This window comes from Pristis pectinata, chromosome 20 (genome assembly GCF_009764475.1).
Source record: "Pristis pectinata isolate sPriPec2 chromosome 20, sPriPec2.1.pri, whole genome shotgun sequence".
In the NCBI taxonomy this organism is placed as follows: Eukaryota; Metazoa; Chordata; class Chondrichthyes; order Rhinopristiformes; family Pristidae; genus Pristis; species Pristis pectinata.
Genome location: NC_067424.1, coordinates 35,124,024 through 35,138,581, shown reverse-complemented (window position 1 = coordinate 35,138,581; position 14,558 = coordinate 35,124,024). Strand labels below are relative to the sequence as shown.

The 14,558-nt window shown below is 46.8% G+C and overlaps 1 protein-coding gene across 45 annotated transcripts in view; it reads right to left on the bottom strand.

The window, feature by feature from the left end:
- The window catches only part of LOC127580681 (ras-related protein Rab-44-like), a 107,503-nt gene extending 97,655 nt beyond the window's left edge, over positions 1 to 9,848 (bottom strand). For 42 of the 45 annotated variants that reach the window (XM_052034381.1, XM_052034394.1, XM_052034408.1 and 39 more), the window contains exons 1-2: positions 9,688 to 9,830; positions 1,455 to 1,713 (exon numbers count right to left, since the gene is read on the bottom strand). In XM_052034381.1, the coding sequence (XP_051890341.1) occupies positions 1,455 to 1,685 (231 nt within the window). In that variant the 5' untranslated portion in view covers positions 1,686 to 1,713; positions 9,688 to 9,830. Of the gene's footprint in view, positions 1 to 1,454; positions 1,714 to 2,352; positions 2,375 to 9,671 lie in introns of those variants that run through there. The other 3 variants (XM_052034382.1, XM_052034384.1, XM_052034383.1) reach the window with 3 other exon arrangements.
- Positions 9,849 to 14,558: the final 4,710 nt, after the last annotated feature.

Sequence of the window (14,558 nt, the reverse complement as noted above, 5' to 3'; positions counted from 1 at the left end):
ACACACATATACACACACATAACACTCACACACACACATACACACATACACAAACACACTCACACACACATACACACAAATACACACACTCACACACACACACACATATACTCACACACACACATAGACAAAAACATACAAAGCATTTAGAAAATTCAAAGTAATCAGGCAAAACCAACATGGTTTTGTAAAAGAGAAATCATGTCTGTTCAATTTATTGGAGTTCTTTGAAGAGGCAATGAGTTATGTAGATAAGGGGGAACCAGTGGTTGTACTATATTTAGATTCAGATTCAGACTCAGGTTATTTTATTGCCATAAATTGTGCAATGAAATTCCTTGCTGGTGTGTAGGTCATGGAGTAAACAGTGTACATGGTATTACTAAATACAACAATAAATACATTGATGAGCACAAAGTAGCTGAATGGTGCAAAGTATCGTGTTGCAAACTGAAGTAGAGCAAAAAGAAATGCTAAAGTGACAGTAACGGAAGAGGTAGGATTAAAGGTTCGAGAATGTGGCAGCACCACAGTGAAGGGGATGTGAAAGATTTCGAGAAGGCAATATGTTACATTGACCTTTCTCTGGGTTGCAAGTTGTAGCAAGTGGTGTGTCACGGGATAAGTGCAGGAGCCTCAACTTTTTACAATGTATGGAATTGACTCAATAAAGGCAACAAAGGAATAGTTGTTAAATTTAGCTGGCAACACAAAGATAGGTAGGAAAGTGAGCTGTGAAGAGGACAAATGAGGCCACAACAGCATATAGATAGGTTAGGTGAGTTGGCAAAGATATGACAATTTGAGTCTCAATGTGGAGAAAATTGAAATTTTGTTGGAATTTTTCTTAAAAAGCATATTACCCTAAATGCTCAGAGATTGTGGAGTTCTGAGCTGTAGAGGGATTCGTGCGATGGAGTGCATGGTTCACAAACGACTGGCATGCAGGTACAGAGGTAATGAGGGAAGTTAACAGAATGCCACTGTTGGTAGCAACACACAAAAAGCCGGAGAAACTCAGCGGGTCAGGCAGCACCTAAGGAGGGAAGTGGACAGTCGCCGTTTTGGGTTGAGAGTCCTTCATCTGGAAGGGGGTGTGAGAGAGGGAAGTGGTTCAGGAGTCTGATAGCAGTGGGGAAGAAGCTATTCCTGAGCCTGGATGTCTGAGCTTTCAGGCTCCTGTACCTTCTCCCAGAAGGTAGAAAAGAAAAAAGCGAAATGGTTTGACCTTGCTGAGTACTTCCAAAATCTTCTGTTTTTATTTTAGATTTCTGGTGCCTGCTGTTTTTTGAATTTCGAATAACTTCATGTGTTAATTTATATAATTCTGCACCTCTTATTCTTTGGTGTTGATGAGTTATTTAATTTAATTTAATGAGTTATGTTGGATCCCTCCAGGTCTCCGTGACTCCAGGGTAGGAGTTGGAATGTGGATAGGATGCGGTCTTTCTTACCTTCATGTCTTCCCGCGTGATGAAACCCCGCTCACCCCCACCGCACTCCTGGAAGAATTCATGGACCTTCTCCATTATAAACTTTTCTCCGGAGCTCCACTTTTCCGCTTGTGTGTCCTCCTCGACCTCGGGATCCTGGAATTCAGGAAGCCCCTTCCTGCGCCTTGCTGTCCTCCGCGCATCCCTGGCGAACTTCCTGGCTTTGGGAGTGGGGCTCCTGTGGTCTGCCATCCCATCAGACCAATCCTCCTCTTCCTACCTTTGTGGGAGATGGAGAAAGGGAGTTGATTGTGTGGTGAGCAACCGGTGTGATTCAATGCAAATTATTAATTGGATTATATAAAGGGTACAAGAGAAAAAAAAGCACTTTCCATAAATATGTTGAGAAGTGATTAACTAAGGAAAAATATTAGTGTGTTCAACCAAGATCTGCCTGATCAAAATGACAGCACAGTGGCACAGCGAGTAGAGCGGCTGCCTTGCGGTGCTGGAGACCCGGGTTCAATCCTGACCTCAGGCACTGTCTGTGTGAAGTTTGCACGTTCTCCCTGTGACCGCGTGGGTTCCCCCCCCCCGGGGCGCTCCGGTTTCCTCCCACATCCCAAAGATGAGCAGGTTGGTGGGTTAATTGGTTGCTGTAACTTGTCCTTAGTGCGTAGGTGAGTGGCGGAATATGAGGGTTGATGGGAATGTGGGAGAATTAAGAAAATGGGATCCATGTCGGATTAGTGTAAATGGGTGGTTGATGGTCAATGGGCCTATTTTTGTGCTATACATTGTCGTGCCTCTAAAATAGCAAAGGCCGACTATTTCCACAACCACTTCCACAGCAGGCTCAGGTGTAAAGAATCTGCTGGTTCATACCTTAGACACGAAGCTGTTTCACTTGGTATCCTACCTCAAGCAGCTGCAACTGAGAGCAGCAGAGAGGAAATGGAGGATGGCTTGACTGTAAACTTGGCTCAGGTGGCATCAGTCTTGATGCTAACATGGAAGATCCTGAGATCAAGGTCTAATCCGGGGATCTGAACACCTAACCTCGCTGCTCCACCACCAGAACTTCCATCTTTCAGGTGATTAGGGAACTAAAGGTAAAGGAAGCATTAGGAACTAGCGATCGCAATATGATTGAGTTCAGTTTCAAACTTGAAAAGGAGAAGCTGATATCAGATGTGTCAATATTTCAGTAGAACAAAGGAAATTACAGTGGCCTGAGAGAGGAACTGGCCCAAATTGATTGGAAAAGTAAGCTAGTTGGAGGGACGGCAGAGCAGAAATGGATGGAATTTCTACAAGAAATAAGGAAAATGCAGGATAGATATATTCCAAGAAAAAAGAATATTATGAATGGAAAAAAGGCACAAATGTGGATTACAAGAGAGGTTAAGGCTAAAATAAAAGCAAAAGGGAGGGCATACAAGGAGGCAAAAATTATTGGGGAAACGGAAGACTGGAAAACTTTTAAAAACTTACAGAAAGAAACTAAGAAGGTCATTAGGAAAGAAAAGATGAATTATGAAAGGAAGTTGACAGATAACATTCAAAAAGATACTAAGAGTTTTTTTAAGTATGTGAAGAGTAAAAGAGAGACACAGGTTGATATAGGACCAACTGAAAACGGTGTGGGAGAGATTATAATGGATAACAAAGAGATGGCAGAGGAACTAAATGAGTATTTTGCATCAGTCTTCACTGTGGAGGACATCAGCAATATACCTGATAGTCAGGGGTCTCAGGGGATAGAACTGAGTTCAGTCAAGATTACTAGAGAGAAGGTGCTAGGGAAGCTTTATGGACTAAAGACAGATAAGTCTCCCGGACCAGATGAGGTGCACCCCCGGGTTCTGAAGGAGGTGGCTTTAGAGATTGCGGAGGCATCGGTGATAATTTTCCAGGAATCAATAGACTCTGGCATGGTTCCGGAGGGCTGGAGGGTCGTAAATGTAGTTCCACTGTATAAGAAAGGTGGGAGGCAGCATAAAGGAAATTACAGACCTATTAGTCCGACACCTGTGGTGGGAAAGTTATTGGAATCGATCCTCAAGGATGAGGTTATGGAATACCTAGAGGTGCAAGGCAAGATAGGTCCAAGCCAGCATGATTTCGTGAAGGAAAGATACTGCTTGACCAACCTATTGGAGTTTTTTGAGGAAATCTCAGGTAGGGTGGATAAGGGAGAAGTTGTAGATGTTGTGTATTTAGACTTTCAAAAGGCCTTCGACAAGGTGCCACATAAGAGACTGATTAATAAGATGAGAGCTCATGGAATTACAGGTAGGATATTGGAATGGGTGGAGCATTGGCTGGTTGGCAGAAAGCAAAGGGTGGGAATAAAATGATCAGGGTTTTGGTTGGTTACCGGTTACTAGTGGTGTTCCGCAGGGGTCGGTGTTGGGACCACTTCTTTTTACCTTGTACATTAATGATTTGGATTATGGAGTAAATGGTTTTGTGGCTAAGCTTGCAGATGACACCAAGATAGGTGGAGGAGTTGGGAGTATTGAAGAAACAGGAAGGTTGCAGAGAGACTTAGATAGTTTAGGAGAATGGGCAAAGAAATGGCAGATGAGATTCAATGTTGAGAAATGTGTCGTTGTACACTTTGGAAAAAGAAATAAACGGGCAGATTATTATCTAGATGGGGAGAAAATTCAAAGTGCAGAAGTACAAAGGGACTTGGGGGTACTCGTGCAGGATACCCTAAAGGTTAACCACCAGGTTGGATCGGCGGTAAGGAAAGCAAATGCTATGTTGGCATTCATTTCGAGAGGTATAAAAGTATAAAAGTAAGGAAGTGTTGATGAGGCTCTATGGGGCACTGGTGAGGCCTCATTTGGAATACTGTGTGCAGTTTTGGGCCCCTTATCTTAGGAAGGATGTACTGGTGTTGGAGAGGGTTCAGAAAAGATTTACGAGGATGATTCCCCGAATGAAAGGGCTTACTTATGATGAGCTTTTGTCGGCTCTTGGACTGTATTCATTGGAGTACAGAAGAATGAGAGGGGACCTCATAGAAACATTTAGAATGTTGAAAGGACTGGACAGAGTAGATGTGGTTAAGTTGTTTCCCTTGGTGGGTGAGTCCAGGACTGGAGGGCACAGTTTTAGAATTAGAGGGTACAGGTTTAAAACAGAAATGAGGAGAAATTTCTTTAGCCAGAGGGTAGTGAAATTATGGAATTCTTTGCCACACACAGCCGTGGAGCCCAATCATTGGGGGTGTTTAAGGAGGAGATTGATAGGTATCTAATTAGTCAATGTATCAAGGGATTTGTGGAAAAAGCTGGGAATTGGGGCTAGATAGGAATAGTATTAGTTTAGCTCATGGAGCAGACTCGATGGACTGAATGGCCTACTTCTGCTCCTTTGTCTTGTGATTTTGTGAATTACTTTCTTTCTTTATCAATCTTTTTATTAGTTTTCAAATTAATGCAGCTTAATATATCAATGTTTATACATGTAATACAAAGAGATCAGGAGAACAATCATGACATGGATAATCATAAAGAACAATAAAGTATGAAAGAAATCTGTAGATCCAACAATCTGTTAGTGAATGAATACAATATAAAAGAGAAGGATTTATTATAAAATATAAAAGAAAGAAAAAAAATTCCCAAAACAATAAGAAAAATTATAAACAATATATCAAACCAATCGAGCTAAAGAAAATTTTTTTTAAAAAAAACAGAAAAAAAACTGCACTATAATTTCTCAATAGAAACAGAGCAATATTATGTCGTCAACTCCGTTCCTCTAAGTGAATTACTAAAAACATATCCAGACTGCTCTCTCGGATACTTTTAAACCGCAATGCAGCGCCATAAAAAAGAAGAATAAAGAGTTCTAATCGGTATCCTGGCCAATATTGATCCTGCTACCAACATCATTAAAACAGATCATTGGGTCCCTGTTACACTGCATTTGAGTCAGGCTCGTAGCCCTGGGTTCCTTGGGTTACATGCAAACTGCATATAAATTGTTGAAAGCCAGAGAATAATTGTGACTTCTGATAAAGAAAGGGGAAAAGTAGTTTCTTGTTTCAGCAACATGTCCCTGGCAGCCAATAAAAGTGAAAGTGGATGCAATACTTCAAATATTTCAGAAGCTGGGTGGGCATCAACCAACCTGCACAATCCTAATCACTATCTCGGTATAGCAACGAGATTCAAGCTCAAGTTCCAATTCTAGGTTTGTTGCCATAGGCGTACATACCCAGGGTATAAATGGCATGAAAATTAGTTTTTTGCTGGAGCAGTACAGTATATTACAGACATGACAAATCACATTAATTTCAATTAACGTAAATTACACATAACTTACAGGTCAACATAAACAAAAACAAACATATATGTAACAACATTAGTACAAGTTGAGGGAAATATAGCCCGAGGCAGTGTTAGGGTTTTTCAGGTCATAGAACATAGAACACTACAGCACAGTACAGGACCTTCAGCCCACAATGTTGTGCCGACATTTTATCCTGCTCTAAGATCCACGTAACCCTTCCCTCCCACATAGCTCCCCTATTTTTCTATCAGCTTATCAGTTTTCTATCAGTTGGTTTAAGAACCTGACGGCAGTGGGGAAGAAGCTGTTCATGGACCTTGAGGTGTGGGGTCTTCAGGCTCCTGTACCTCCTGCCTGATGCCGCATTGGGAAAAGGGGACGGCCCGGATGGTGGGGGTCCTTAATGATGGACATCACCTCCCTGAGGAACCGCCTCTTATAGATGAACACTATGACCGCTTTGCATTACATTGGTCATTTTTATTCTAATTGTGTTCTTTCTTACAGAATTTTTGTATAATTTATGTTATTTAGTTGAATGTTGTGTCTCTGATGCTATGTGTCTGTGATGCTGCTGCAAGTAAGTTTTTCATTGTACCTGTGCATATGGCAATAAACTCCACTTGAACTCAACTTGACTTGAAACTTAGTAGGAAGAAGGATAATTTCAAAGGGGTGAGGATCTGGGCAGGATAAGATGGAGACCTGCCTTGGCAGGTAAAGAAAGGGTGACTTCAAAGAGACAGTGCTTTGGGTCCATGTCAGGTACATTTACACAAGGCAGAGTATCGACTGAATAGCAAGTACTAGAGGACGTGCACTTAAGGTGAGAGAGTGAAAGGAGATGTGCGGGGCAATTTTTTTGCACGGCTGGTGCCTGGAGCAAGCTGCCAGGGGTAGTGGTGGAAGCAGGTACGATAGCAGCGTTTAAGAGGCTTTTAGGTAGACACATGAATACTCAGGGAATGGAGGGAAATGGACCTAGTGCAAGCAGAAGAGATTTAGTTTAATCTGGTGTCATGTTCGGCACAGACATTGCGGGTCAACGGGCCTGTTCCTGTGCTGGACTGTTCTGTGTTCTATGTAGCTCGTGGCTGTAGGGAGCAACATGAGTTAAGGGAGGTGGTTCAGGTAAGGTTGAGGCATGAGAGACAAATATCCCTCCAGGGTAGAGAGCCTGAACTGAAATACAAGGAGAACCAAAGAGAGGTGCTTCCATTCTGGGGAGCAGGAGTACAGCTGAGGAAAGACAAGTGTGCCTCTGCTGCCTCAGAGTTGGGGTATAAGGACGGAGTTGGTTGAGGACAAGGCCAAGACAGTGCCGGATGCACCAAACCTCACCGACTAAACAGAGTTGGACTGCTCAGCTCAGACGGACGCTCCTTGGCACACAATTAAGGCCTCCTCACGAGAGATGAATGACAAGCCCGCCGGTGAACTCATGGGTCCTTGTTCATCGCGAATCAGGGAAGCCGTGCTTGTGATGCGTTGGCTACAGGCTTCGCGCAGTGACGTCACACCGTGTGGAGAATGGAGATGAGTGACCGGTTCATTCTGCATCGAGGCCTCATCTGAGTGTGGAGCGATGTTGCACCTGGACTGCTAGGGGTAGGGTATTCTTCGTGGAAAGGCCATGTGTGTACGGCAAGACCATCACGACCAGAGCGCAGAGGAGAGACAAAAGCAAGGGCAGGAAAGGCTCAAGAACTTATCGGTGACTCATCTTGACCCACGGCCTTGACCAATCACATCGTGCTCGAGATATTAATGTGGATCACCACTCATTCCCATTTATTGGAAAAGTGCCCAAGCTACACATTTGAAATGGGAAGAAGCAGTTCTCATGGAAACGGCCGCATCTCAGACTAGAATTGAGAGTGTGGAACGTGGGCTTCCAGAATTACCTCTGAGAGACAACAGAGGCAGCTTCTCTAGAGCTGAGCTTGCTGACTTCCTCAGACAGGCGGCATAGTGGTGCAGCGGGTACAGCCACTTCCTCGCAGCACCAGAGACCTGGGTTTGATCCCGACCCCGGGCGCTGCCTGCATGGAGTTTGCACGCTATCCCTGCAACTGCGCGGGTTTTCGGGGGAACCCAAATGACAAGTGGGTTGGTACGTTGACTGTCTACTATAAGTTGCCTCTGAGTGGTAGAATCTGGGGCGGGGGGGGGAGTGTTAGGCAAATGAGAAAGAATAGGTCATTGGGAAACAAGTGGGGCAATTGCTGTGGTGAGCCACCATGGACAGAGTGTATGACACAGTATGTCAAAAGTAAAGATAAGAAAGGAGTCAAGCGTGTGTACACCCAGCCTCAAATGGCTTGACAGTTCAGGCGGTGAAAGGAGGACTGGAAAGCATTAGTGGGGGTGAAGTTGAGACAAATGTTTCACCACCAGAAAGCCCTCATATTACAACAGAACAGACACCTGCTGAGGTACTGGCAGGGAGACACGGCAGAGAGGGCTCCTGGACTTGGTGATGCAGGAACAGACGGTCGGAAGGAGGAAGACAGATAGAAGAACACGAGGCCGGAGCTGAGACTGTCACTTTGAGGTCCTCACCCTCTGCTGGAACTGCCACAGAGAAGGTGGACACACCTCAGAACGCAGCGCTACCACCTACCATCGCAGTGCTACCCAGGTGGTGTCCTTGCAAAAACTGAGCGGTGTCACAACTAGAAACCACCAGCCTGAAGTTATATATAGGGAAGTCTTGTTGCTAATATCGGACATTTTTGATCATCCATTTTGTATGTTTTCATCCAAGTTAAGGAGAAGAAATAATATCCCCTGGAGAACCTTGTGTTGTATTCCAATTGTTTTCGATGGTGTATTGGTTTATTGTTGTCACTTGTACCGAGGTACAGTGAAAAACCTTGCAGATTAATATACAAAAAAGGTGGCTCCTTTGCAGAGTTTTAACAGTTGAATCATGTGGTGTTATTACTCAATGTTTGACTATATTGAACAATACCATTAAGATATCCGTCAACAATTCAAAGATAGCCAAAAGCAGGAAATAACAATAGTTTACAGTTGGGCCAACTGACAGGGATTGAAATGAATCAACACCAGGGTTCCACATCTGGCATTAACAGGAATCACCAACAGGCCCCAACCACGGGAATCACCAACAGGCCCCAACCACGGGAATCACCAATAGGAATCACCAACAGGCCCCAACCACGGGAATCACCAACAGGCTCCAGCCACAGGAATCACCAACAGGCCCCAACCACGGGAATCACCAATAGGAATCACCAACAGGCCCCAACCACGGGAATCACCAACAGGCTCCAGCCACAGGAATCACCAACAGGCCCCAAACACAGGAATCACCAACAGGCCCCAAACACAGGAATCACCAACAGGCCCCAAACACAGGAATCACCAACAGGCCCCAACCACGGGAATCACCAATAGGAATCACCAACAGGCCCCAAACACAGGAATCACCAACAGGCCCCAAACACAGGAATCACCAAGAGGCCCCAACAACAGAAATCACCAACAAGTCCCAACAATGGGAATCACCAAGGGGTCCAATAGACCTGATTAACAGGATTCATCTGTAGGGCCTACTGACAGGTCCCAACAAAAAACATCGCCATTGGAACCCAAATAGCTATCATCATCAGGATTCAATATCTGGAATTATTAACACACACACACACACACACAGACATATTACATATGCACACATAGGCATACTGATATGCACACACATGTGCACATGCACCACCCTCACACACACACACATACACACACACCCTCTACTATTCAACAATGACACACACAGCTAACCAGCTGCCAAAAATGCACAGAGCAGGTAGCCACTCACAACTAACTTGCACACGGATGCATATAAATACACATTCAACAAACATACATGCATTAACACACGCCAGCACAGGTCCTTATACTCACACACAGAACAACTCACTCAGTGCACACGCATGCTCCCCGGACACGCAGTCATGTGTTCAGGCAAGAAGTGCAGTCTCTCTCTCTCCCTGGAACTGCGGCAGTGTGTCCAGTAGCTGTGTGTCAATCAGGAGCAGTGCTTACCCTGGTGCACGCTCTGTGTCCTCTGTGTGCATTCTGTGCTGTGGAGAAATGCCGGAGTCATGACTTGCATCAGTTTTTCCGTTGATTTTATCAAGTTGAGTTTAAGCAATAACCACGGCAGCCAGTGACACTTCCTGTGAAGGAGGGGGAAGGGCAGTATCAGTTGTGGTTATGATTTGTTGTCACCAGTTCTTTGTGTTCAGATCAGAGTGGGGATGGAGAAATCCCAAAGAATACCTGGGCCTGTACACTTGTGTGTATGGAGTGTGAGTGTGGATGGGCAGATCTCTAAAGTATCTGGGCCTGTACACTCATCCACCAGAGTGTGGATGGTCGGGTCTCTGGAGTACCAGGGACTGTACACTCGTCCAGTAGAGTGTGGATGCACAGATCTCTAAAGTATCTGGGCCTGTACACTCGTCCACCAGAGTGTGGATGGTCGAGTCTCTGGAGTACCTGGGACTGTACACTCGTCCAGTAGAGTGTGGATGGACAGGTGCCATAGAGTACATTCCTCCCACCAGAGTGGGCCGCTGGATCGCCTGTTGCCTGCATGCTGATGCATAGATCCCATTGACTAGCCTGCCACAGGACAAAGGCAGAGGCCAGGCCATTGGTGAGACTGCAGTGAAGAAAGCCCACCATTCCAGGCCGCCAGCACTTGGTTTCCACCGACCTGCTGGAGAGGAGCTTGTCCGACAACTCCTCACACACAAGGGCGGTGCATTTGTTCACTGAGAGCTGTGATAGAGGACTCCATATTCATAAAGCTCTTGTATGTTCCAAAGCCCTCCACAGCCAGTGAAGTGCTCACACTTGCAATGCAGAAACCACAGGAGCCAAGTGACACACAGCAGGCTCACTAACAGCAGCGTGTTAGTAACTAACACCCATTTGCAACTCTGTAAGAGATATAAGTGTTGGGCAGGACACTGGGGGAAATCCTTCCCCTCTCCTTCAGCAGCACCACCTGTGAACACTTCTCGTCTGGAAGACGGCACCAGCGACAGGCCAGCATGAAACCAGTGCTGGAAGATAACCAGCAATAAGAGGCACAGCTGACTGCAGTAGGACTTAAACCCACAACCCTCCAGCACAGAGAGGAATCTGCTCCCAGATGAACCACCGCTGGAAACACAGCAGCAAGTCATGAGTGGGACAGGGCGCTCACGTAACAACACACTTGTCTCCATCTGATTTCCTGTGATCCTTTGTGGTCATTTCCTGGTGTTTTCTGTTGTGCTAATATCTGAGTTGTGTTCTGCTAACAGTGAAAAGATCTCTATTTCCAACCTCGGAGTGGGACTGGGACTGGGACTGGGACCGGGACTGGGATTGGGGCTGGGGCTGGGACTTGGGCTGGGGCTGGGACTCGGACCGGGGCCGGGACCAGGACTGGGACTGGGACTGGGACTGGGACTGGGACTGGGACTGGGTCTGGGACTGGCCTCACCTGGTCAAGACTGGAAGGGTTTAGCTCGGTTATTTTAATCGCTCAGTTAACTCACAGCCTGCCTTCCTCTCACACTTAACTCAGAATAAATAGCAGCTTGTGGGTCTGTGACTTAGCGCAGGAAACAGCCATATTACAGCTGCTTATTAAAACAGTTGGAGGTATCTCACCCATGAAAGTTAAACCCAATGGTTCTGCAGAAGATAGGTGTAAGGGGAGATGCTCATTTGCTCTTGAGTAACAGCACTGATCCAGTGCTGTGAAGCTCGCTTTGGGCAATGCCTATCAGCACAGGCTGGGGCAGCTTTGAATTGCAGTCCTAGTGTGACGTTTGTGCCCTGTGGTTCCCTCTGTGCAATGTGACACGTTCCAGATTGGAGTTGGTGCATCTGACAGCACCTTACATTGATAAAGCATGTCGGTGCTCCCTCTTGGAAAGTGGTCTCCAGCGAGACATAGCGCTGTCGGGAATGTGTCCTGAGGGTTTATAAACCGAAATGGGAAGCAGAGGCATGGGAAGGGAAGGGGCGGAGACTGAGCACGAGGGGGAGATGAGGAGGGAGGTGACTAGCGCTTGTGGGGCCATGCCAGCTACAACTACACACACACACACACACAGTCCCACACTCACACACACACACACACGCACACACAGTCCCACACTCACACACACACACACACACACACACACACAGTCCCACACTCACACACAAACACACCCACACAGTCCCACACACACACACACACAGTCCCACACTCATACACACATACATACACCTACAAACACACCCACACAGTCCCACACACACACACACACACACACACACACACACACACACACACACATACAGAGTCACATACACACACATAGACAGTACCCCATCCAACACCCACCCTTTCACACACATACACATAGACAGACACACACAAAAACGCACATGCACACACACAGAGTCTCTCTCAGACACACAGATGCAAGCATTCACACACACACAAAGTGCCAGAACACACACACAGCAAACACACACACCATGCACACACACATGCGTGTGCATGCTCTCTCACACACAGACATGGACACAAATCAAAGAAGACCTCTATATCAATGTTGCACTTTGAAATAACAACCCCTTCCCCTTCGTCTCCGAAGCCGCAGGGCAGACGACAGACTCAGCAGAATGGAGGGTCTCTCCGGGGCTCAGAGGTTGCATTTTCCCCTCCCCTCCCCACCTGCCCTGACGCAGCCCCAGTTCTCCCCGATGTGCAAGTTTGTTCTCGATGTTGAACATTCATCCCTCCCTCTTGACACAGATCATTCTGCCTCTGTGCATCAGCAGCTGTGTGACCTGCTCCGATAAAAAGTGCCATGCACACTCCCCAGAAACATACCCATCTGCATCTTCAACGCTGAAGCGCACAGGGGGAAGACAAACAACCCTCCCTCCTCCACTTCCTACACAGGAACAACACACACCTGCAGAGGAGGAGGGAGGGAGAGGCGGTGGAGAAGGACTTGGACCTCCTCGTTGTGCCTGACCCCAATCAGAAGCAGCCTTCTGATACAAGGGCAGGGGAAGCTGGCGTGCTGGCTCCCTGGTGGAAGAGGTACTTCCCCCCAAAGAACAGTGGGAGAGGATCCGTGGAAAGCTGCTGGAATCTGGAGCAACGCACAAGATGATGAAGAACTCGGCGGGTCAGGCAGCGTCGGTGGAGAGAAATAGACAGTCGACGTTTTTGGTCCAGACCTTTCATCTGGACTGAAAGAGAAAGGGGAGACAGACAGTATAAAGAGGTGAAGGGAAGGGGTGGAGCAGGAGCTGGCGGCGACAGGTGGATCCAGATGGTGACTTGCCAAAGGCCTACCTGAGGGATTGCCTAAGAACATGGGAGAACCCATTGTCAGCATTGCACAGGAGCTTATGTGGTCCAGCAGGGCATCGTGCCCACGTCAGAAATGGACCAGACTTCTGTGCCAGCCAGCACTGATACACCTGCGCTACAGCACCCAGTGAACGTTTCCACAGAGCACAGGCAGAGGATGCCTGGAGTCTCGGTCAACGCGCAGTCCCAGACAAAGCCAATGAGAACCTGGTTTACCATCACCCAGGATCATTAAGGAATCAAGAGATTCCACACGGGAATGAATCAGTATTGGTGGGAGCTGGTTGTCCATTCCTCTGGGACAGAGATTCCACAATGGGAACAGATCAGTATTATTGGGGACACCAGAGACTGCAAATGCTGGAATCTGGAGCCACACACAAAACATTGGTATTGGTTTATTATTGTCACTTGTATCTAGGTACAGTAAAAAACTTGTCTTGCATACTGATCGTACAGATCAATTCATTACACAGTGCAGTTACATTGAGTTAGTACAGAGTGCATTGAGGTAGTACAGGTAAAAAAATAACAGAGTATAGAGTAAAGTGTCACAGCTACAGGGAAGTCCACTGCAGGTAGACAATGAGGTGCAAGGTCAAACAAGGTAGATTGTGAGGTCAAGAATCCATCTCAACATATAAGCAAAGTTCAATAGTCTTATCACAGTGGGATAGAAGCTGTCCTTGAGCCAGGTGGTATGTGCCTCAAGCTCCTGTATCTTCCGCCTGATGGGAGAGGGGAGAAGAGAGAATGACCCGGGAGAAACTCAGTGGCTCAGGCAGCAAGGACGTTGACTGTCCCCTTCCCTCCATAGCTGCTGCCTGAGCTGCTGAGTTCTTCCAACATTTTGTGTGTTGAATGGACAGTCGACGTTTTGGCTCAGGACCCTTCATCTGCACTACCAGTCCAGGTGAAGGGTCTCGACCCAAAATGTTGACTGTCCAGTTCCCTCCACAGATGCTGCCCGACCCGCTGAGTTCTTCCAGCGTTTTGTGTGTGGTTCCAGTCTTACTGGGAGCAGACCATCCATTCCCTGGGACAGGCGTGCGACTGGGGAACACCTTGCTCTCCACAAAGAACGGTTGGCTGTTGTGTGCGAACAGAGAGCCTGTCAGCTGCAAGTTTGCAGCTCAGGGTGTGGTCACTAGTGTTGACCAGATCCGTGCAACATGAGTGACAGCAGCTCTGCGGCCATTGTGGGAGAGTCCACTGTGAACTATGAGCACTACTCACTCCGAGTGACAGCTCCTCTCATCCCACCACTGGGGCTGAAGCTTATACTTACTGCCCCCCTCACTTGACACAGATCCATTACCGAGGATCCAGGTTTAAGTCAGATGGGGCATTCATGCATGAGCGTCCCTGTCAACATTGGTTGCAGCAGTTAGTGCTGCTCCCTCACAGTCCCA